This window comes from Sparus aurata, chromosome 24 (assembly GCF_900880675.1).
Source record: "Sparus aurata chromosome 24, fSpaAur1.1, whole genome shotgun sequence".
Taxonomy (NCBI): Eukaryota; Metazoa; Chordata; class Actinopteri; order Spariformes; family Sparidae; genus Sparus; species Sparus aurata.
The window spans coordinates 2568852-2594172 of NC_044210.1; the positions used below are offsets into that span (position 1 = coordinate 2568852).

Below are 25321 nucleotides of genomic sequence, written 5' to 3' on the forward strand. Positions count from 1 at the left end.
GAAACAGGGGTCATTCTTCACATGTACGAAATGACACAGAAACATGTCTCTACTGTATTTGGGCCAACGAAACTGTGACCAAATCTGACACTTATCCTTATGATTAAAGTTAAAAACAGAGATTGCTAAGTAAAATATGCTGTAATCTTGAAAAGTATGTACATTACAGAAATGTCATCATGTACATACTTTATGCTAATGTTGAGAATGCAGCGCTGCAAAGTTTCTTAATAGAACAGAAACAGGCTATTCAGGACTCAGAAACTGGTCTATCACAAAATAGATATCAACAGCATTATGGAGATGTTAATAATCTATAAATCTCTATGGTTTAAAGGGCCAAAACTTAAAACACAAATCATGTCATTATAATCATACATAATTAAATAGTTATTATAACTTATACAATTATATAAAAACAGTTAATTATTTAGTTATTAGTAGTAATAATTATTATTTATTTAAGCATATTTCTATATAACTATATGTTAATATACTCAATTATGTAAACACTTGTGCATTTATATATTTACTTTTGGCACCTAAAAACCCTCCATATTTATAACATTGGACAGGCTGAACTAACACAATGGCTCATTTTCCTGTTAGGCCAGTTAGCCCTGTCCTGAGCCCTCCAGAAACGGAGTCGATACTGTACGTGGTAACAATGAACTGAATTCAGGATTGAAGTAAGGCAGCTCAGGTATTCAAGGGGGAGTTTTATTTTGAAAATCGTGAGCGGAAGCGGTATTGTTTACAGTCCCCGGCCGGCAGCCTCTGTGCTGAGCACTGAGAGGAGCAGCACCGACCGGACCCGGTGGTGCAGTTTAGTAACAAACCCTGACCCATATTTCCTTTTCTCGACCCCAGCTGCTTTACCTCTGTAGCTAACCGTAGACTAAACTCTCCACAATGAGCTGACGCCGGAGGTTTCCTTTGTTGAGACTGCAAACACGGTATGTCCCTTCTTCTCCTCAGCTTGACCAAAGGTTAAATCAGTCACGTTTGCTAGTTGTGTTTTTCTCTGCTGTCCTTCTTGTTTAAATGCTACCGACTGCTATTATTCAATAGCTATTATCGACCTATGTAATATCCACTAGTGTTATAAAAGTCCAGAGAAACCACGCTGTCAGCTCGGCCTGATGTCTCTCTCAGTACACACACACTTTCAGCCACCGGTGAATGTGAGCTGTAAGTACAAGAAGGACATGCTGTGTCTGTGTATGCTTCAGCTGAATCACACAGAACAGTGTGTGCAGAGGTATGATATATTTCATAGGCTTCTATTAAAAAAACACAACCTGAACAAATCATACAAAATGACATTTCACATAACCGTGCAAGGCCTTAAAAATCCTCCAGTATTAGGTAATGGGAGCATATATCATTGCCGCATCATTATTATCATGTTATTATTATTGCTGTTGTTGTCACTGTTATAAATGGTATGAGAGTTTTATCAGGACTAGTTGATTCATTTTGCAGAAACGAGCAGAGATGTTGGTCCCTTTTTTAAAAAACAGCCTCCGCTTCACACCAACGGGTGACAACATTAGGACTAAATGATGACGGCATGGACACAGGACCTCTGTGGGTGTCCTGTGCTCTCCTGGCAGTGGATTGTCCAGCCCTACATCATAATAGATACTCTGAAAGTAAAATGATTCATTGTTATCCAGACCTTTCCCATATGACTGCCGATCTGTGTCGTGTCTTGTGTGTCTGCGCAGGTGTCGAGGATGACAGTTGTGAACCTGTCCTTCGCAGCTTGTGGCTTTTTGGGGATCTACCACCTGGGTGCCATGGAGGCCTTTCTCCGCAATGGGGACAAGCTGCTGGGCTCCCTCAGGGCCTGTGCGGGGGCCTCAGCCGGGGCCCTGGTGGCTGCTGTAATGATCACAGCCCCTGACAAGTTAGAGGTAGAGTGTTCACCTGCTCTGTCAGCCTGCAGAGAGAACAGAAAAGAGTTTATACAGTAATACTGTGGTTAACAAAGTGGGGTCGGGTGAACCTTCAGGGGTCTTTGAGGCATTTTACAGAACGAAATAGGGATAAATTCTTTATATAATTTTGAGAAAAAAAAAATCAGAATGTAACAATTGTAGTCATATTTCACTGTTACCATTATTATCTCCTCTTCTGCAGTGCTGACACTTTTTTGTGAGTGTGGAATTAAAGAATTTGCCAGGCTGAAGTGCCATTCTCAGATATTCAGCATGAAGGATTTGACATCCCAGCTGGAGGACTGACTATCCTCTTACTGTAAGATTTGACACCCACTAGCAAAAAAAAAAATGTATGAAGCAAGATCATAATATTTGGAGAAGACAGGGATAACTTCAATTGAAGTCGAAGTTAAATAGAGATAGAGGATAGAAGAAGATTCTCACTCATCTTGGTCAAGTATGTCCGTCCAGCTGATACTAGAACATTTTAATTAACGTTGCTGCGGGACCTACTGACCAGTCGCGCTTTTTTTAAAGTAATAGCTCAGCGAAAAAGACTTGAAAAATAGGCACATGGGAGAAGTCAGTCTTTCAAAGGGGCTTTCATACCCAAACCATGTTTTCCTAACCCTAACCAAGTATTTCTGTTGCCTGAACTCAACCCAACTGTGACACAAAACTTTAGGAAACTGAAAATGATTAGTGACATTAGTAATGAATAAATAATGAGTGAATAGTGTAAAAATATTAGTGTTCTAAACAGGATACTAACTCTTGAGTGAGCATCATATATTTAACCCATTTAACTGCAGTGGCCTACCGTCCATCGCTGTTCTGATCGGGCACCAAACAGGACAGAAACCAACTACAGCAAACACAGTCCCTAGAATGAATTAGGGCAATTTATGTTTCTAAAAACCACAGAGATGTTGAGTTTTCCTTTTATTTAAGTTGAATTTTAGATTTTATGTTACAAATCAATGCGTTTATAGAGGTTTGAGTCGGGATACGATCATGTTTTGGCTTAAAGTGGCTTGGAATTGTCTCGACTGGTCTCCACAAACAAGGCTTGAAAATGGCGCGAGACGCATTGAAATGATCCAGTGGTGTCGCGCTTGCGGAATGTTGTAATGCCGCCTCGAACAGTGGTCTCTGGCTCGATAGCTGACTTCCAAAACAACCACACACAATAATAGAGGCCGTCACTCAGATGAACAGTCCGATCAGTCATACAGCAACAACCTTCCGTCTTTTTTCTTTTTCTTTTGTTTCTTTTTTATATAGTCTATAAGTAACAATACATATTATTATTATGCTATTATTAATATTTATGTAGTATTAACATCATTTGAATAAGCATCTTATAAGGACTTACGAGCTCACGCTTATTACATGGATGTAATGTGTTACCAACTTGGTATATTGGTGATCATTGTCGCTTTTTATATGTATTTATTTATTCAGCCATCTCTATACCTACTGGTATGTACTATACGTAATAGTTTTTATTTTGACCTATTTTTGTTCTGCTTTGTTGTCCTTGTTTCTCTCAATGGCTGAAAGTGATTTCTGTTGTGACCACACTATCAGTCATTCAAAAAACTGAACATAAAGCGGTTGTATTTGTGTGATATGAGAATGTGGGTGTAACTGAGGGAGGTGTGATTTGTTTTCTTACCTTCTCTTGCAGCACTGTAAAGAGTTCACCTACAGGTTTGCAAGCAACGTGAGGCAACAGAGGTTTGGAGCCGTCACACCAGGATACAACTTCATGCTCACGCTACGGTAATGACTGAGCAGATATCACTGAAACTTTTGTGTGGGTCTAAGCAGTCATGTATGATGCATCACAACTGTAGTGGAATATAAGTTTTGTATAAGAGGTGTCAAATACCACGGCACAAGATTGTGTGATGCAAAACCTTGCAACTGCTCACAAATGAAGTGCAATAACAACCAAATATTATTTGGTGAGCAGTGAAGAAAGTGTGGTACAGTAGGAGCTTGTTCTCTACACATCAGAGCATCACAGTTCTGTCTCATTCCAAGATGATGAGCAGGTTGCATTTAGATACAAGATGCAGTACGCACAAAGTGACATTTCTTAACAATCACTGGATGCATTGCCATCAAATTAAGCACAGACATTCATGTTGCCCTTAAGATGAATTGCAATAACTTTGGTGGTCCTCTGACATTTCATCAGGTCAGAATTTTCCAGGGTTACAGAGAACACAATGAACTATTGTAATATATATATATATATATATATATATATATATTTATATATATATATATATATATATATATATATATATATATATATATATATATATATATACATATATTATATTATATATTGTGTGTATTGCCTTTCAGTCTTAGTCCAGTTCATATATTTGTTTTTTGTCTTCATCAAGACATTCTGGTGTAGGTATTGTATAAACCAGATTAGTTTTCATGGGATTAGGATTTTGCACTTAAATCTACAAAAACACTGGTAAGTTTCATCATCCGCCGTTAACGGTCTTTTCTCTGTTTGTTCGGCCATGATCGTTAACAGTAACGTTAGCAGAGACCAGGACAAAACTATGAAACTAAAAAAAAACCCTAAACTTCATTAGTATTTTGGTGGTCCGGTCTATGTTCAACAGATTGAGTAATATAATTATTACATGTTGCTGTACAAAGCACTGTGTTTATGATGCCTCGTGGAGTTGTTATTATTAAAATGAACATCTGTGTGTGGATACTGTCCAGGGAGGGGATTGAAGAGATTCTGCCTAGCGAGGCTCACAGTCTGGCTACTGACCGCCTCTACGTCTCAATAACGCACTCCAAAAGTGGCAAGAACCACATCGTATCCAGGTTTACCTCCAGGGAGGAGCTCATAAAGGTACACACGTAGCACTGTTCCCTGAAACGTTTATGACTATTTTACATCCTTATTTTCCTTCATTCTACAAACACAGATTTTGTTTTTTATCGCTTTGACCAGAAAATGAGTATAACAAAGTCAACACTTGTGTAATGAATGTCAGTGTACTGTATATCAGCAGTGGCACATATAGGGTTTGACGGCCTAAAAATATAGTCACCGTCTCCCCTTTATGTGACATTTACAGAGGGGATTTGTCATGTTAGTTGTGGACAAGAGAATGAAAATTAATTAATTAAATTAATGAAGGTTCAGTATCCAACTGAATCCTGCTGAAGGGTTGAGTGTTAACTCATTGACTGTCCCCACTTGTAACATCTCCAGGCTCTACTGGCGAGCAGCTATGTGCCTGTCTATGCTGGACTGAAACCAGTGGAATTCAAAGGACAGGTAACGGGCTTATTCACTGTGTTGGAGATATTTACTGTCTAAATCTTTTGCCTAAAGTCAGACGACACACATGATACAATCTGACATGACACAGTAAAACGTTACTGTAAGTTTCCACTGGAAGCATCCTGAGGGAGTTCTGTCTTTTACGACGTTTACACACAAGTTACACACGAAGAGATACTGAATGCAAGTCTAGTATCTTTATAATATATCTGTATCCAAACATGCTTTCTTTTAAGGTCCACTGTGTTAGATTTATGGGGATTTAGTGGCATTAAGTAAATATGAAATTAGCCGAAAGAGAATATGTTATCCAAATGTATGTGTATGCTCACATTCTGCCATATATGTTTCTACAGTAGCCCAGGAAGCAACCAAACCATGGCACTAGAGAGGGCCTTTCAGATATGTGTGTGTCCGTGTGTTTTTTCATAGGGAAGGCTGAGATGAGGGGTGATGTTAGTCCGTCTGTAGTGAAAAATATCTCTTTGGAATCACACTGTGAAAGGAAATGAAAGAAGCTGATTTCACGTTGTCACTGTTGAACTTTTCATGTCAGTGATGAGAACACACTGCTCCGCTTTTCTTCAGAGTTCTCCCAAATGCAAACAGCAAAACTTCTGTGAAAGTCTAACAAAGCAAATCATTTCTAGACATTGTATGACGTGGAGGTCTGGCGGTATCATAGCTTGATTTGGTTTTATTAGAAATGGATCGATGGAGGGTTCACTGACAGCCTGCCCATACTGCCCGTGGGACGAACCATCACCGTGTCTCCCTTTGCTGGAATGCAGGATGTTTGTCCTGTCCACAGAGGGTCCTTCAACACTCAACTCCGACTGGCCAACATGAAAGTAATGGTGGGTGTTGGCACATAATGAATTCTTCCTTCTTTTAAAGGTGCACTATGTTGTTTTTGGAAAGTCATTTTCATCAGATGAGGAAAAATCTTGGATCTTGTAAATGGTAACTGGTGAATCTATATTTTTCTTCAACAAGTCCCATTTGCAGACCCAAACCAACAGTGAAGGCATCCCACTAACAAGTATTGTGTGTATCAGAGCCTGATAAAGCCTCAATCCTCAGTGCCACAGCGCTCCATTGTTGTCCAAAAACTATTCAGAACACATCAGTGAGTCACACTGTTTATTGCTGCGAACACACACTGAAGTTTATTTGACACATTCACTGTCCTGCTGCTGCAAATACTGTCAATCCACAATACACTTGTAATAATTAGTTCCAAGAAAAACTGTTGACAGTGTGCTCTGTGGATTACCCAGAGGAACATGGGAAACTGTTTCTCGAAAAACAAGTTGCTGTTGAAAAGAGTTATTACCAGCCCTGACAGCGTGACTGGTATTGTTATCACCTTCATCGTGTGTGTGTGTGTGTGTGTGTGTCATCATGGTAGAACGAATAGAACACCTATGTTTTAATCACAAATAAGCCTTTAAATGACAAAATAACCTCCCTTCTGTGGTGAGGAAGAGTATTTACAGCCGCTCCTGTGACCACTACACAAGCCAAGCACGTCATCAGTTAAAGGCACTTCAAGCCGGCAGCCCTGTTGTAATGGAAATGCATTTCCCCGGGCTGATGTGCCAAGTCAAACCAAATAGTGCCAGGCCGGCAGATGAAATCGGCGACCACAGAATGGGTTTCGAGTACTTTGCCATGTGTTTAAATGTCTGTATGTCTGTGTGATTTTTGTTAGGTGTGCAGTCAGATCAAAAGGTGAAAAAATACCAGCTGACTGTTGAGGCGACCTCACGAGATACGTTTTTTGTTTTCCATGTCTGCTACTCACTTCTTCAGGGGATTAAATACTTCATGTTGCTTTCTGTTGTTGTCACAGTTCATTTTCAGTCCCAGGTTTTCACGAAGACTTGACTTAAACGTCCTATTTTCTTGGGTTTCCTCAGTTCTCCATGGAGAACATCAAACGTCTCAACCAGGCTCTGTTCCCTCCATCCACCAGCAGCATGCAGTCTTTATGTGATGAAGGTTACAGTGACGCTGTGAGGTTCCTGAGGAGGGAGGCGTGGATGAGCTGACAGTCAGGCTCCCTCATGGAAAGAACTTAAGAAGTACCATTTACAGAAAGCATTTTATTAATTTTAATGTATTTATTTTCTGGTGTGATTTTAGTTTTTCTTCAATAAATAAAAAAAAAAAAAAAAATGAAGACCAAGTGTTCCCATGGAGTTATGTTGTTGAGAAACTTGGATGGAGCAGCTCTGTGTGCACTGACTTGCTGTGAACATCACCTGTGTTGGTTTGTGAAGCAAAAAGACGCTTTTTTTTCCGGGATCAAGGCCTCAGTGTGTATTCGTACAACAGAGCATGGAAGAGTGTGTGTATCATTGTGAGCCTCCATCAGATAAGCGTTATCACACACATTCTGGACCTTTTCCTGTGCTCTATGTGACAGCAGCTGGACATGATGAAAAGCCCTCATGTGAACATGGACTCTTCATCAATTTTCCAGGGAGGCATTTAATTTCCCCCCCACTTGAAGCAGTGGGGGGGAAAAAAAAATATTGGATATCGCAGCACTTCACAGGAAGTCCATGCTGCTGTCACGGATGTTGGAAGCTCCCCCAGGACATGAGGATGGAGAATCGTCTTTGAAGTGCTGGACGGGTTTCTCTGCTGCTGGGTTACTGTTTGATTTCCTCCAGCGTCAGGAGATGTGAGCAGGTTTTCCATCAGTTTTCAGCCAGTTGAACTGCTATGTGAGAGCTGCTCCTCCCGCAGGACAGACTCATATGTTCCAGGGAAACATACAGCCTGCTGCCTCACTGAGAAGAGGCAAATTGATTCAGTGGTACTATCTGCACGCAGCCAGGATGTTAATGCTTAAAAGGCACCAACTGGAACATTAAATAAGACCTTTGTTTAATAGACAGATGGCGGTGTTTTGGATTAATGAGAGACTCTATGAGCATTAACCGGCAGACGGCTGCTGGAGCTGGCGAGCTCTGGAGGAGACAGCAGCGGGCAGATCCGGGACTTCTGGAGCAATAAACACATGGAGTCGAGGAGAGCACAGAGTTTATCTGCTAAACTTTGGGGATTAAAATGTGGATTTATCTCCACTCTTAATTCCGTGCCTACTGAAATCTTATGTAACGTACTGTAATTCTCTCTTACTTGACTACTTAAATAACGGTAGGTACAAGTTGTTGCTCCGTATCTTGTTGCTAATGTATTCTGTCTGTTCGGGAATAAACCCGTGGTCAAACTCACACAAGTAAAAACACAAATGATCACGCGACCCAATTCATGCCAATAATGTGAGCTGAAATTAGCTTCTCTTAACTCACTAGCTTTGTAGCTTCCAGCTAAGTGGGCGTGCTTCAAAAAGTAGCAAAATCATCTTTTTGATGATGACAAACACTGGGAACTGGGGCCTAAGCCCAAATTGTGACACCACTGTTAAAAACCACGTACACCAGGAAAACAAATGATTGAAAAATATAAGCCAGGTTTCTGAAATTAACTGACAACAAAATGTGACTGTAGTCCAAGTGCAAGAATTAATATATATATGCATTCTTTAGAAATAAATCAAGGTTAATGAATGATGGTGGATGGATTTAAAAAAAAAGATTTTATTTGCATTAAGACTTCATAAATGTATTTTGTGCGTTTTTTTTCTGTTTGTGCTTTGAAGCCAACACAAGATGATAAGTCTCACATGGAGCTTGCATGGTACAATATTTATTGCCGTAACAATTAAGCGCTCCAGGCTTAGTTCAAGTCCAAGTGCAACCACAGAGGTAGACCACAGGGCATGGTTGGAAAAGCCATGGAAAAGTAGTACATCTTTGCTTCAGGTGTGTTATCAGCACTAACACCAGAGCATTTCAATTGATACCCAGCCCTTTTTTGACTCACAACAAATTGTGTTACAAAGCATTATACAGTCAAAAGCATCATTTACAAAGAAATATCAACAGTTTAACATCCAAAATTGTTCTTTGTATGTAAACCAAATAAACACAGACACACAAACAGATGTACCAAATTGTGATTCCCCTCTGGTATTACATAATCCCACCTGCTGGTTCTGGTTATGAGGCCCAATTAAGGCACCCCTTAAATTACAGTTTCCACCCGGGGTGAAAGATTCTCCAGCTTTTGTTTTGTTTCAGCTCATCTCGTTGGAAAATTCGCCCTCAGTCATGAAACACTTAAAAAACACTGGTCTGCTGTCTGGAAACAGGCCAGCTAAAAGAGCCCATTTATTAGTGTAATTATTTAAGCTGCTGACTTCACTGTACAGTACTGCCAAACTGCACGCACCTGCAATGTGTTACTACTGTGATAAGCACGTTGAACTCCACTGAATAGCAGAGTGTCAGCTCGTTAAAGTGGATGTTTGAGCTGCACCGAGTCGCTGCAGGAAGACGGTCCAAAGTGTAACCATGTAAAACACTGTAATCAAGGTTAGAGCACTCCTCTTGAATACACGCAGTAAAAGGTGAGTCCGTTGTGGTCCACTGAGGAAGTGAAATCCCCTCGGGCCTGTTTTGTGTAAGAGTCAAACGTGGATGTGTCGCGCTTCTGCCCATGTCTAAACTCATTTTGGGGGGCTGATTATGGCGTGTAACCACTTTACTATCGTAGACGTTCCTGCTGAGCCCAACAAGCTGCTGCACTGCAAAAACAAACCTTAAGGGTTCGGCGAGAAAATGATGTTTAACCCAACAGAATCATAGCTACGTTTTTAATTATTTTCTCCACTGTTTTATGTACGTGCTTTGTGTGGAGGGATGTTCATTGTCCATTAATCTTTAGAGAAAGTTTTAGAGAAAGACATGACTGACTGAGACAGCTGAGTAAAAAGGAGGGAAACCCTCATTGACAATCAGATTTTAGCACAACCTCTGAGCTAATTGTCATGTCGCTGTTAAAACTTCATGCTACTGATCTGACTCCAACTCCACCTGCAGTTTTCGTAAGAACCGGCTGTCTAATGGGCTCATCAGGAATCCCGGGAAGCCTCATTTATAAAAACAGTGTGTAGGATCCACGTTAGAAGTGAGCGGGCACGCAAAAGGCAAAAATGACGTTGCGCAAAAATGAATCGGATCTATAAAACCTCGCAAACGCACGCCTGCAGGCAGTGTTCCCTTTATAAATCACAGTCCACATGGAGATGTGTGCTCATGGACTGAGCGTCATATCCCGTCTCGCTAATCTCACATGATGTAGCTATGCAGAGGCTAGTTTAGTGGCTGAATAACAATAAGTTCTCCAGAGAAATAACGTCAAGCCTTAAAGGTGCACTATGTAGTTTTTGGGGAAGACATTTTCATCAGAAGAGGAACATTTTCATTGACTGACCTTTTTCTGCCTATACAAGCTAAATTAACAAACTCTCTTAATATTCATAACTGAATAAACAAGCTGAACTTCAAGGCTGCACCCATCTGCTGGTAGTATGAATTGGAGTCGGCCAAGTCCTACACATTGCATCTTTAACACCGATAGATAACATAAGGTCACCGCTGACATGACTGCTGAAATCACATGAATTAACAATTTGTTGCTTATTCATCAATCATCATTGTGACCCCTCAAAGTAATAAAAAAACCCAACTTCATTATCTTCCACGTCCGCGTCACAAAGCAGCCTACAATGGAGATATCTCCACACCCCAGGACCCGGGATCATCTTTAATTAATTTAAACATGTTTTACGCAATAATTACTCAAAGTCCTGGTACAAATTACCTCGCAGGCAGGACCTGGCCCCAGGACATCCAATTAAATAGTCGTGTCTTACACCATAAAGACTCAGACATGCTGAAAGTCTGCAGGGGATGAAAGCCCCTTTGAGAAGGTCAGCCATGATCAAGCCGTCGGCCGCACTTTCAGCAGCGATTCCCTTCATCTCCACTGTTACATTTCCTGCCTCTTGTGGAACCGACTACTTTTGCTTTATGACGCCCCCTCACTATAATGACCAGCCTTTAAAGGATTGCCAAAACGCCTCTGAAGATCCAACCTACTATTGAACAAGAGCTCAAACGAACATTTTCCCCCTGGTATTGTTAACCACTGAAATTACCTTCTGTTGTAGCCTAATGGTGCCCTATTCATCCTGCTGCTACTGACAGAGCTGGGTGAGTGTGGAGCGGCAGGGCTGCAGCCAGGGCTTCCACATCACGTTCCACGCGGATAGCTGGCTCTCCACAGGCTTCACCGACCTCTGATGGGTCTCCGCGGCCTCCTCCATCACAGCCAGGATGGCGTTAAAGTCCGGCTCGGTGTCAGGAGTCAGCGGCGTGGTCTCGGATGGGTCCCTCGAGAGATCGAAGAGCAGTGGAGGATGGTGGAAGGTCACGTAGTCCGGCGTGCAGAAGCAGACGTGTGTGTGGAAACAGGCTGTTTCATTCTCTGGGTAGAAGTCTGGTGTGAAGTAAAAGGCTTTCCACACAGAGCTACCTGAAGCAAATACAGGAAACAGATGAAAGCTGCAGCTTTTGTTCCTACAATTAAAAAAAAAGTACTGTTCAGATTTTATGAAGAGAGATAATCTACAATGGTGACATCTGCTATTATCTATTTCAGTGGACAGAAGTTTCACTACCAGAGCGTAATAAAATGCTGCTGCAATGAACCTGACAGGAGCAGAATCATTTTATGAAGTGAGTGTCAAAATCATTTCTGAAAAAATGAATAACAGGACATTTTTTTATTGTTATCTATTACTCTAATAATGAAATTATAGCCAATGAGTCCCCTGTTACAGTAGGTGCCGCTATGCTGCGTAAAGCCGATTTGCTATCCGCCGCAATCACAGCGAGGAGGAAGAGGCGAGGGAGCAGAGTGACAACAGGCACAGATCCAGAGGAAGACAACGCCATTACAATTTGCGATACATGCGGTACAAGTCTGTCTAACACAACAAATGATCATGGCAGCGTATCAAAGGAATACAGAACAGCAGCAGCTAGCTTTGCCACGCTAACAAGATGAGGGCCTATCTTCTATAGATAACCCAAACGCCAAAGCATTTACAGATAACCAGCTCTTTTCTGTGGTCCAAGACTGGCGATTTTGGATTTTGGTTAGAGCTTTGGAATATTAAATCATTCGTGCTCATACACAAGACGCTGTGGAGAGCTCTCCATGCACCCGTGCGGGTGACTGTTTGAACTTACTGTTTTGGGGATGCCATCTGACCGCATTCAGGTAGCTGTTGCAGTAATGGAACAGAAACTCGTGGCTCGACCTTTGAACTTTCTCCTGAAGCAAATCCATGAGGTCATGGCCGTCTATTTCCCTTCAGACAAGAGAGCAGGAATCAGCAGTCAATCACCTCTCTGACAAACACAGCTGCTCATTACTGTGACTGATGAAATCCTCTTATTAACTTTAATACCTCCCTCTTCATTAGCATGTGTCCTCTGATCAGATCCTGGATCTTGCTCACTGTGAGCCCAGATAAACACTCAGGCTCCCCCTGCCTCTCTCTCTCTTTTTAGAATGTGACCTAGATTTCAGGCTCGACTTGTTTTGACTGACATGTGGTAGAAGTGCTGCGTCACCGCTGTGCAGCCTCACCTGTCCTCTGGGACTGAAGCACCGCTCAGGTGTACCACTGTAGGAAACAGGTCCATGTTGCTGGTGGGCTCGTCTACCTGCCTGCCACCGGGGATGTTGCCGGGCCATCGGAGAATTCCTGGGACCCGGATCCCTCCCTCCCAGTTTGTGGACTTCCCTGCTGCTCAGGGGTAAGACAAAAAACACAGAGTCAAGACATTTTTCTCATCCAGCTACCGAATCTTGGCACATGTATGCTCTGGAAGCAGTGCTGCGTTGGTAGCTGAGGGAACAACTCGCTTCTTAGGACTGGTATCTCGCAGACATAAAAGAGCATAGAACACAGTGGCTGCTTTACAAAACTCTCACCGCTCTTTGAGTCCAAACAGAAAGATTACATCAAATCTGAATCCACACTGTAAGCTTTTGTCTGGCAGCCGTTCTCAAAGAGTCTGCTGCAGACTCTCTGAGGACAAACCTGTTCACACTAGTCCGAGGTGAATAAGACAAATAGTCTTATTTCGATTATTTAATAATTCATTTATTTCACTTTACATTATATTTTACTGGTAAACCATTCTTTATAGTTATCCCACTGGGAACTATGCAATTTGGTACTAAACTGATTTTGGTGCAGTTATTTGATTTCTGGAATAATGTCCTTGACAAAAAAAAAAAAAAAACCTGAATAAACATTCATTCATTTTTCAATTTATAATTGGAAACTTTGCCTGCAAATAATTTTCAGTTTTTAATTATCGACTGACCTGCTGTACTCCAACTAAAATTCTCTCAGGGCCCTATTTAAACTTATCCATCATGCATATGGCTCTAAAGTGCACGACGCAGGAGCACTCAAAGTGTGTCCAACTCTATATTGCAAGTTAAACGGTGCATAATCTGGCCGCGAAAAGGGAACACTGTGCAAATGGGTTGTATTCACTCGTAATCAGTCATTGGTGTGTTTTGACCATAACATGTATCAAACCAATCAGAGTGTAATACAGCCTCATCAGTCCTTGTGCTGTACCAAACTCTGCGGCAACAGCACTGACCTGCGTCTTTTTCACTGGTTGCTTGTTAAAGGCGCATTCTGTAGTTTGGGAGAAGAAATTCAAACTCGGAAATGTATTTTATTCATGATATTTATGAGGCATAAATACGTAATAAGTTTGCGTGTCTAGTTTGTTTAGGAATAAAAATTCAGTCACTGAACATCTTCCTCTTCTGATGATCATTTTTTTCCCCAAAGCTACAGGAGGCCCCTTTAAGTTTGTTTGTTGTTTTCAGAAATGTATTTACTGCAATTATATTGAGTTGTTCATGAAAAGTACAGCCTCCCACCTCTAAATCTATAATGTGGGAAAGTAGCCAAGAGCATCTTTTTAATGAAGGGGTGTGACAGTCAGATCTATATTGAGGCTACTGGCTAAAACATGATAATACATGTTTGTATAGATATCAGTTTGCATGACTTACAAATTCCTTGTCTTAATGTGGACTGTGTGCTTAGGTCACTGTGTGTCACTGTGTGAACAGGATCCCCTGGCACCTGAAACATGCAACAGAACTCCACACAGACAGAACCCAGCCACAGGTTCTGACGACCTTGCTGTGAGTTGATAGCGCTAACCGGTGTGAGAAGACACCGTGAGATTCCCTGACATCTTCATCAAAGCTGGCTGGATGCCAACTGCTACCTGGGGCACGAAGGAGCCGAGGCTCCACTAATTGGTGCGTGTAAACCAAGTCATGTGGGCTGCAGTATGGGCGTCGAGGGTGGAGCGTGGGAACGGCTGATTGTGCTTCTGCTGTGAGGATGCGGGTTTGCGAGCTCTGGGGACGAAGCTGTGAGGATGCACTGGTTGATTTATCGTATATGTTTATTTATGTTTCACGGAGGAGCTGGAGCAGAGTGTCTGTTGGAACCTGAAGACCCATGTCGCTATATTCACGGGTGTTTCTATTGACTTGTAAAAGCGTATGCATTTTAAATCGCGATGTGAACACACTCTGGGGCATTCGCATTTGTTGGGCACTGCTGTCTTTGCACATGTGGATACATATGCAAATATACATGTGCATATACATACATATAGGAGGATGCTTCACTGCACTAACTTACTTTTCAGCTGTCTTTTAAAACTATTCAGAGAACGGGCAGATGTTGTAAATGTTGTTTGGGATTTTATACATGCAACAGTTGTATTTGAATGCTCTTTAAATGTGTTAAATATGTATCGTTGCAATAAATGTTTAACACTTGACATACAGTAAGCGCCCTGAAGACGATGAACAGATCAGCATTAAATCTCAAAAGAATTCCCGCTCCTCACGTGCTGTACCTTTAAATATTCCATTCCATCCTCTGTGGACCTCCCCACTGGCGGAGATCTCCTCCAGGTGAGCTCCCTGGTCTGAGGTCAGATAAACCAGAGTGTTTTCGCTCAGTTGGAGTCTGTCCAGAGTCTCCAGGATCTGACCTGAGAACAGACGAAAGAATGCAGTTCAGTCTGTGAGGTTCACAGGCTTTTTGCATCCACATTACATCAGCACTCATCCTCATCCAACTGTGACTCATCCTCCTGTTAACACTGGCTGTGAAAAGAGCCTCTTTTGTGTAAAAAATGCATTCTATTATTTAAATATATCCAGCAAATAATTATCTCCGCCTGGGAGGTTATGTTTTCACATTTGTCAGTTTGTTGGTTGTATGCCAGAACATTCTTTTTTCGCACACCATGAACATTATACTGTCACAGTGAAGTCGATCTTTTGAATATAAAATGTCATCATCATTTCATCATATCCTATCCTAGAGCTTAGCGTAACATTGTGTTGTAATTATCATATGAATTATTGAGAAACGGACAGAGATGTGTTTTGTGAGTTCAGAGTGACCACCACAATCTCACCAGCTCACTCTCAAGTCGACATTCTTGCCTAATTTTAATATTTTTTTAAAAATCACGTTTCCATGAATTTGACGGACAGACAACCAGATAGATGCCTCCGGCCACGGCTATGTCTATGAGTGTGAGTATGAGCAGATTCATATATCTTGTTCATATATATTGGATTTGACTCAATTGTTCCTGAGAGGTGAAACTCCAGGCAGAAAAAAAAAAAAAGTCCTCACTGGCCGCTGCTGCTAAAGCATAATTGCTGTGAGCAGGAGGAAGCGGAGGAGACTCGGATGAGCATATTAACATTTTGATCATCTGAAAGCTTCTTACCTCACAGTAGGGGGACACTTACAAGGATTCAGCGGACTAATAAAGCGGTTTTCGCAATTTAGACTTCAATCCTGTAATGTCCGCAGAACTAAACATCTCAGCAGGAGTAACTCTGACTCTCACCCTTCAATCCTGAGCCCAATATCATGTTTGCATTACAGAGATTGCAGAAAGGGATCAGCTCGTGGTGGCTGTGCACTTCTACAGAGCCTGCGGCCAGCTGGAAATAACATGCCACACATCCACACACAGGAGCTGTGTTTTCCTCTAAAGCTAGCGGTCATCAAATTGTATTCTCATTTTAGTCTACATCCAAACCAACAGCATTAAACTGTGAAGGACAACGTAAAAAAAGGAAACAGTTGCACAAACATATATTTCCAAGCAGTAGTTCTACATCATTATCTAGGCATGATGGGTTTTGTTGTTTTCCCTCCGGGTTTAAATTTGCATATCATGAATCAATAAAGGAGTATGATTCAATCCTGACACTTGGGGCTCATTCAATTAATGGGGACTGTTTGGCCACGGCACATAATACACATCATTTATTATTGCATGCACAGCAATGGCAACCTTGTAGCTGAAACTGAACCAGGAAGTGTTCCTCTGAGTAATACCCCTTTCACACATGACGAAAGACTGACAAAAAAAACACTAATGTACGATCGGCAATTAGTCCCGTGTCAAATGACTCTGCAGTAGTCACAGGCTCCGGCTCTGATTGGCTGTGATGGAAACACAACACCTGGGTTGGTCAGGCGTGACGCTTTGACGCGTGTCGAAGGTTTGACGCGGCAGCTATCTGGCACTTTAGCTGAAATGCTCGGCTGTGTTCACCACCCGGTCGCTAACTGTGTGTGTGCTGGTGGATGCTGAGCAGGTGGTGTACGGGAGATGTACCATTGTTCTTTTCACTGCTGCCTGCTGCCGGTCAGTGAGGTCTCTGACCTTAACCACACAGTAAAGTTGTAGACCATACAACCAAAACAATGTGCTAAAGGAGGCTAAAATGCCCAGAGAGTTGATAGTGATTCTCTTTGGGTTCATCAATACAAGCAACACCTGCCACATCCATTGCTAATGTGAGAGAATAGATTGAGAGAATAGAATAGATTCACACTGAGTTTGCTATCAACCAGTTGCGGGGGGCATGATTGGGCCGCACTTCACATAATGTACACGTAGCATACAGCAACTGCTATTTGGCACATCAAGCAGGAGGTTAAGTCTGCTGTAGTCCCCATGTAGTCTGCATGTGATGTCGGCTGTGGGTCAAACTTAACCATCGGTGCAGCTCAGGATGATGCATCCAGACTGAAAGCTGCTCGATTAAAAAAAAAAAAGAAAACAAACAAAAAAAAAAAAAAGCCAGGAGGAAAAAGGAATTAACGATTCTTCTCCCATTCGGCATGAAACAAAGCAGTTATTGCCCTCTCCCTTTGTGCTGACAACATCCTCCTCAAGCTAAAATAATTGGGGTAATTACACATTCATTAGGAAAACAGCCGCCCACATTCAGACCATTGTGGGTTCTTGCTGCGCGGGAGCCGTCCTTGAGACTGAACAGCAATTAGAGCGGAGAGAAAGTGGCATATTTCAAATGATTTACACAAAAGTGTATAATACTGAAGGACAGGCTGTTATGTTATGTTATTCCAGTTCAGACAAGAAATGTTCACCAACATTGCACCTACACAAAATACCACTGCACTGGAGCCGTACAGGTTGTGTAGTACTAGATGTCTCTGGCCAGTCTTCTGCTGTAAATGTCGTTGCTTTATAAATATTTATTAATCAGAGCACTCACAATAATCACTCAGAAAACAGCTGTCCGTGTTGTGCGGCTCGCTCTCTCTTTCTCTCTCTCTAACTGAATGTCCCTTCACCATCCTGTCATTTTCCCCTCTGTCAGTGGATTGCTACAACAGAGGGAGAAATGAAAATTCAGGCTGAAAGCAGAGGGAACGGAAATTAAAACGATAAGCCCGTTAACTCCGCCTAAATGCATGTATTTGATCTCATTTCAATAAGACATTATCTCTTTGAAACGGCTGGTTTACCTATTCAGGATAGGATAGGAAGTTGGGTCATCTCGTCACGATGGTTTGTTATCGTCCTCACAGAATGAAATTGTATTAATTAATTAAAGCTACTGTGACAAAAAGGTCCATCCTCCTCTCTGCTTTGGCAAACATTTGATAAAACACCACGCCACCTGTTAAGGTCATTTAAGAAGCCTTTTTAAAAAATGCAACATTTAAAACATTGTTTTGTTTTAAGATGTCCCCTTTAGTAGGAACCAGCAGGCGTGGAGCTGATAAAAATGAGGAGGGCGATACTCTCAACCACCCTGGCTCTGCTGACCTACCGACACTCCAGTCCACTTCGTGCACAGCGTCTCCATAGATGCCGTGGCCGCTCGTACCTCTGAACGCTGCTGAAGCAAACATGGCTGTGTGCACTTGGAGGAAAGAGAAAAACAGCAGGAAAGGTCTTGCCGAGTTCCTGGAGAAACAGCAAAAACACTTTACGGGCACTGAAATAAATAAAGTGGAATAAATAATGTGACATTTCATATCAAAGCCTGACCTTCACTGCAGCTTCATGTTGTCATTTTAAGAAACAACTTGTTTTTTCTACTCTCTCAAAGTGCTATGTGTTGCACGGCATAAGAAAAGTTCGAGCATTAAACGAGACCATCAACCATTTCTGATGTGGATCAGGGACATGTACCTCTCTATGAAGTCTACCGCCTCATGAGTCATCCTCTGTGTCAGGTTTTCAGATGCGTACGGCTGCTCCACAACTGTGTGGTCCCTCATGAGAACGCAGTTGAAGTACGGGACAATCTGGATGAATCCTGCTATCAGACCTGCGACCACGCCCGCCAGAGACAGCAGGCTCGCAATCCACCCCCTGCGGATGGTGACGATGCCGCTGTAGTGGAGTAAGGCTGCGGTGACCAGGGCAACACCAAACGTCGTGTACGGTAAATATTTGTGGATCCTGAACACGGTGCCGTGTCCAGGCTGGCAGTCTCGAAGGTTGGTCAAGGGGATACCGAAGAAATAGTCAAAGCCGTGGCTGCTGGGGTGGTGACAGTGGTCGTCACTGCTCTCACAGTTCAGTCCAAGGTGCCATTTTCCTGGGAACAACAGGGAGTATACAAGAACGTACTGTGCTGAAACTGCTTAATGAAGAAGAGCTACTTTTACGACAACAGTACACCCCTTGTCCCTGTCCCTCGATTTTGCATCTAGGGGTAGGGTGCCCTGATTGACCCTCAAAACAGAGATTTTTCAGAGGCACACTTCAAGAGTTATGAGGACTGTCTGTTCTTTCAATAAGGGCATGAAACAATTGCTTCTTGTTTTCCGTTGTTCCGGCAGCTAGCTTGCAAGCTCGTTAGCATTACAATGGTTGGCTCTGATGGCATATGATGCCTGAAATTGAAGTCAGGCAGTGAAGATGCTGCAGGTGGTACCACTTCTAACATAAGTGCAGACTGGCTGGGTAGGAGCATGGATTGCCAATGTTAGCCACTAAGTGCCAAAATGTTACCGGTCAGGTAATGAAGCAAGGTTTTTTTTTTTCCTTGGTTTTTTTGGGTGATTTCAGTTTCATTGATAGTGTGAAGGTTTGAATGAATTGCGAGTGTCCATGTTTTTCCATCTCCATCAGATAAATGGCAAATGACACTAAGGCAATACAGAGTTACACATGAGAAAGTCACCACAGTGGAGGATGGCGTATTCGAAGTGTCCAATCACAACGTAAACACCACCAGCGTCAATTGATTTCATAGGGGGAGATTTCACCCACTACCACTTGTAACTCTGTTCCGAGGGGCAAGGGGATCACTTGATAACGAGTGGTGGGGGTAAAACTTTGAAATGGGATTGGGCCCTAATCTATCTTTTCAAACCCTGCTTCTTTACATCACATCAGAATGAAGGATTTTAAAAGGAGTCATAACTTTGTTCCTGACATACAATTTGCCACATTCAGTTAATAAATGCAGTTGGAAACCTTCAGGATATATCAGAAACATAAAGAACCCTATAAAGTTGCTATGTGCAATCAGAGTCACACTCCATAGCTCCATAACTCCATACATTTTACACATTAAAGTGTGTTCTTAGCTGCATTTTGGGTAATGCTGACGCCAGGTTTTGAAATGGAAGATCAATTTGAGGAGTACAACTAGCGGTGTTAACCTTTAACTCGTGAAATGAGGGATAATTGCTGTGTACCGATAAGAGCTGTCTCGTAGCCCTGTTGTTTGGCAATCTTGGCAAAGGTAACCTCTTGGCTGGGAAGACCTCCAGATGCTGCGGTAAATATAAAGACGCCGGGCCTGTTACTGCCAGCTACACCTGTTACAGAGGGAAAGAACAAAAAGAAAAGAAAGAGTTTAAAGCACATGAAAGTTTATGACTGAAACATGTGAGTGTGGATGTGTCGGCCTCGCTTTAACTCTTCTATCTTTTCTATTCTGCACGTCTCTTCCGACTTCCAGGAGTGCCAGTGCAAAGAGGGCCGTCAGAATTGATTGGCTGGCCCCCGGAGAGGGCGTGGCCAAAGGATTTTTAAAAAAAAGGCCCGCCATCCCTGACATGTTCTCTCTGATGCTGCATCTAAGATACTCTGCTTTTGTGTTAGTTTCCTGTGCTTCTACCAAACACACACACACACACACACACATTACTTATCCAACCAGTGGTGCCTAACATTCCCATTAATCATTGTGCCGTTGTTATGCTTAGTTTAATAAACTCTTTATCTTTCATTAGGGTGTGGACTCATTTGTTGCAAATCCTGAGCTCGGTTTGCTTCTCAGAAAAAAAGAAAAAAGAGACATCATAAACATGTGTCTGAATGCAAAACGACATGAATGTCCACGCCTTAAATAGTTAGGTGTGTGAATACAGTGTGCCGTGTGTGGACTGACCTCATCCAAATCCATCTGTTAAATAATTCAGTCGCTAAATAAATAGCCCGTCTGCCAGAGGTGGGGCAAAAGTCTGTTTGATGTGACAGTGTTTAACGGTTCTATTGGCTGTGGATGACGCCTGCAGGCTAACATAAAGCACCGTGTCAGTCAGTAAAGATTTTTTTATTTTTTTTGCGTAGATGTCTTGAACTGGCCTGATCGTATCGGGTACCGTCCCGTGAGAAACGCCGCCCTGCTGGGAGTGCAGAGGCTCGCTGCGGCGATGTGGTGGGTCAGCTTCACGCCCTCCTGAGCCAGCTGGTCAATATTGGGGGTCCTGCAAATCACATTCATCAGCAGTAAAGGGGTAGGTCCAACATCCAGAGAGACACATGTGAGACTTTTAATCGCAGCAAATGCAATCATTTGACAGGAATAACGTCACGCAAAAAAAACATTTGTAAGATCCATGTTAATATAAAGGCAGCATGTACTCCACGTCAATGAATTGTTTCCCTCGCCCTGGTGGCCTGACTGATCTTCTTAAAGATTGTCAAGAATGTAACTTATTCATGATTGAACGCGTTAGTTAATTATCACTGTTAATGATTACACAACAAGGTGGCGGTGCCAATTAATTTTTGAAAAAAAGTAGAGTTGAGAATGAATAATTGGAAGAATGAATGACAGCTGGCCACCCTTTAGCTAACACCCAGTCGAAGTAAACACCTACACTAATAGCTTGTTCGTCAATTCACATAGGCGTAAATCCCAGGGGGCACTTGGGGGCACGAGACACCCATCAAACAACTTTCTGCACACATGTGACCCCCACGCTGTTCCAACTCCATCCAAGTGGAAACACTGAAAATACATCTCTTTTTAGAGAGGATATGACAATGTTAGCGTATGGGCTCAGGGGTAGAGCCAGCGTCTTGTTATCGGAAGGTCGCTGGTTCGATTCAAAATGTCCTCGGGCAAGATACTGAACCCCGATCTGCCCCTGATGTGCTGGTCGGCACCTTGCATGGAAGCCACCACCATCAGTGTGTGACTGTATGTATGAATTACTGTAAGTCGCTTTGGACAAAAGCGTCTGCTAAATGTAAATGTAGTACATGCTCTCCAAATTGGAGAGTGTTTAAGAATACAATTATTATGGGGATGCCCAACATTTTTGAAAGGTAGTGGTACCTCTGGCTTGGTCATGCATTCATGGCGGACACTGGTGTGGCAGAAAAAGGCAGGTTTTATTCATTAGCTGTGACGATCAGATGTGTTTTTGCCTGCAGGGCCGGTCCAGCTGGAGTCAGGATGCCTGCCTGGAGGCATGAGTATCAGCTATGACTGCCTGAACCCTCCCTAGGCTGATGGTGTATTAAGTGGTGACAAGAACCACAGTCAAACCACAGTTGTTACTCCATATTGTAGAGGAAGGAGGGAAAGAAGATAGCAGGTAAAATAGAGACGGAAATCCAGCGCTTTCAGGTATTCAGCTCGGGAAGTAGCAGCCAGCAGGACTGCAGGTTGCTCTGTGTGAATGGCTGTTCCGTGCGAATCCTCGTCCTAACCCACGGCAGTGAAACTCAACCGCAAGCAATCCAGACTCAGAGAGAGAACGGCGCTACGCTCTTACCTCAGCGTTGTATTGCCGTAGCAGCCCAGGTCTCCAATTCCGAGGTCATCCACCATCATCAGGACAAAATTGGGCTTGCTGCTCTCCTGAAGAGTCACACAGCACACCTCCAAGAGCAGCAGCAGAGAGCGGGGCAGCCACGTAGACTTCATGTTGTCAGAACAAAAGCACTGGGGGGAGACATCACAGCAAATATCTGTGGAGTGTACAGACACGGCAGATTCTCCTATAGCTGCCAAACAGCTTCCACATATCCTGTCGCCTCCTCCCACTCACTGTTGATGCTTGTGAGGGTGGATTAGGTTATTGAACATGCAGGAGAGGTTGATAAAGTTTCCACTACTGGGATACAAAATGAAAACTGTCAATTAAAAATCACATAGAATCTATCCGAAATACAGTCTGGACCTTATTTATGTGATAAATGGCTATTTAGGCTGGAAATGGCTGATTTTTAATATCATTTTTCATCAGGTTTACAGAGTTCCATTTTCATTAGCCATCACTCTTGTGGTCCAATAGCACATTGTGTTAGCTAATCCAAGTTGGCCGTGTTGAAAGGTTAATTGATCATTAGAAACCCTTGTAGAACCACGTCAGCACGGCTGAAAACTGATGTGCTGATTAAAGAAACAATAAAATTGATCTTCCTTAGGCTGGTGGAGCGTCTGGAGCATCAGCATGTGTGGGCTCCACTTCAGCATTTTGAAACCCGTCAGTGTATTTCTGCTCAGAGAAATGAAGGCTATTCAATGTGGGGAATCAAATAGAGAAAGTAGTGTGTACCACTTCCTTTAAAGAACAGTGCAAACTGGTTCTAAGTAGAATACAGATAGAAGTAGGCTGCTCTGGAGTTAATGTCTACAGTCAAGACACAAATCCAGGATGCTGCATGAAATGTCCATAATATCTAATGGAATGTATGGAATATAAGTTTAGGCTTATGTATAGGAAGGTGAAACATAGGAGCCCCCTGCAGTAGTACAACATTACAGAGTGTAACAGTGATGGTAAGTGAGTACATTTACTCAAGTACTGTACAATTATGGAGTACCACTCCACTACATGTTGGCAGCAAATATTGTATTTTTTACTCCGATGTATTCATTTGATAACATTAGTTACTGGTTCCTTTAAGCACAAGTAGCACATTTTTTAATAGTTTTTTTCTGATCGTCTGCAGCCTCTGCGTTTGAACGGGTTTATTTGTAAAGAAACTGAGTTTGATAAATGTGCATGTCCTTCTCATACTAATGATGTGATCATAAGTAGAAATCTGTTTCCTGTTTTCACAGCTCAACAGCACAGTTTCCACACACCTGACCCGTCCTGAAAGCAAATTTCACAATCAAAAGGAAATAAAGAGACCGAGAACTTGATGTGAATTTTGCTTCGGTGATGTTTACACACAGTCAGATTATTAAAAGGGATTCTGATGATCAGACAAATGATTCATATGGTAATCTGATCATCGGCCATGTCAATAATCATTCAACCCATTGTATAAAGCACATATGTGTGAATGCATGTGTAACTTACTCTTACTTGTCCTCATGATACTTAAGTACATTTGTTGGTGGAAAATTTCATTTGAAACTTACGTACATTTAATTTCAGATTCTAGTACTCTTTGTACAAGTAACTTTCACTTTTACCACTGTAATATTTCAGCAGGTTATCTTTACTTTAACTGAAGTATGATGTGATTGTACTTTTTGCAACACAGCAATAGCATATTGTTATTTTGTATTATTATTTGTCACCTATAAATACAATAATGTGTAGTATGAGTACACTTTTTGACATCAATAGAAATAATAAGGATGATTATAATAAAAAAAATGTGTAAAGTCGTTTAATCACCTATCATCAGCCCACAGAACAGGTCTGACCTGATTGGCTGACAGCTTCAGTTGGACTTTGACTTACTGCAGTCACCTGGTTAACATATATAATATATAAAAGCACGGACACCAGGAAGTCATTGCTCTTCATTAGTCCCCAGTAATGGCGTGAGTCGTGTCACCACACTGGTTTAACATGTTCCGTCACTTACCTGAACGCAGACGACGCTCAGGTGTTTGGCTCTCACCTGCAGTCCTTCTCATGACAGGCGCAGCGAAACACATTCAAACTTTCCGGAACACTGAGCTCGTGTGTATGGAACTTGAAAATCTCGCGAGATGCAGTTTGATGCGTCAGGTTCGCCGGGATACAAAACGGCACTTCCGGTTGGGAGTTTCAAAACAAAATGTGAAGGACGGGTGTGACGTCCAGAAGACACATTTATCAAATATATCTATGAACTTAAGTAACTGTGAGGTTATTTGACCACAGGATCCATAAAGCCAAAATATATTATTCATTAAAGGTGGGATACAGCAGTTGCTATAAAAAATATGGCCACATCACAGTTGAGAGGTGGACTGGTTGCCTACATGAAGTTGAGATTAACACAGTATGTTTACTTTTTTTTAATTTTGATTTGATATTTCTATGAACTGTCATCATTCCATCGTTATGATGATCACCGTGAACATCTCTGTGTTTTAATCCCTCAAGGCAGTTCTGCAGCATCGCAGATTTATGGAACGTGTACATGAGACTCTGGGTCTTATCAAATTCACAGCGGGAGAAGCCTCGTGCCTCCGGGAATTAAAGGGGAAATCTATAAAT

The 25321-nt window shown here is 42.2% G+C and overlaps 2 protein-coding genes across 2 annotated transcripts; one reads left to right on the forward strand and one right to left on the reverse strand.

Annotated features, from left to right (window-relative positions):
- Positions 1-758: 758 nt before the first annotated feature.
- On the forward strand, positions 759-8546 carry pnpla4 (patatin-like phospholipase domain containing 4). Its single transcript, XM_030409315.1, has 7 exons — positions 759-956; positions 1731-1919; positions 3637-3731; positions 4707-4842; positions 5209-5274; positions 5985-6137; positions 7203-8546. Exons 2-7 carry the CDS (start codon positions 1740-1742, stop codon positions 7332-7334), a joined length of 762 nt encoding a protein of 253 aa, XP_030265175.1. The 5' UTR covers positions 759-956; positions 1731-1739; the 3' UTR covers positions 7335-8546.
- Positions 8547-8874: 328 nt separating this feature from the next.
- sts (steroid sulfatase (microsomal), isozyme S) lies at positions 8875-24808 on the reverse strand. The gene is made up of 10 exons (XM_030409084.1): positions 24702-24808; positions 22646-22815; positions 21225-21346; positions 20330-20452; positions 18810-19221; positions 18445-18581; positions 15183-15320; positions 12859-13018; positions 12456-12577; positions 8875-11736 (listed from the first exon to the last, which is right to left on the reverse strand). Exons 2-10 carry the CDS (start codon positions 22795-22797, stop codon positions 11399-11401), a joined length of 1704 nt encoding a protein of 567 aa, XP_030264944.1. The 5' UTR covers positions 22798-22815; positions 24702-24808; the 3' UTR covers positions 8875-11398.
- Positions 24809-25321: the final 513 nt, after the last annotated feature.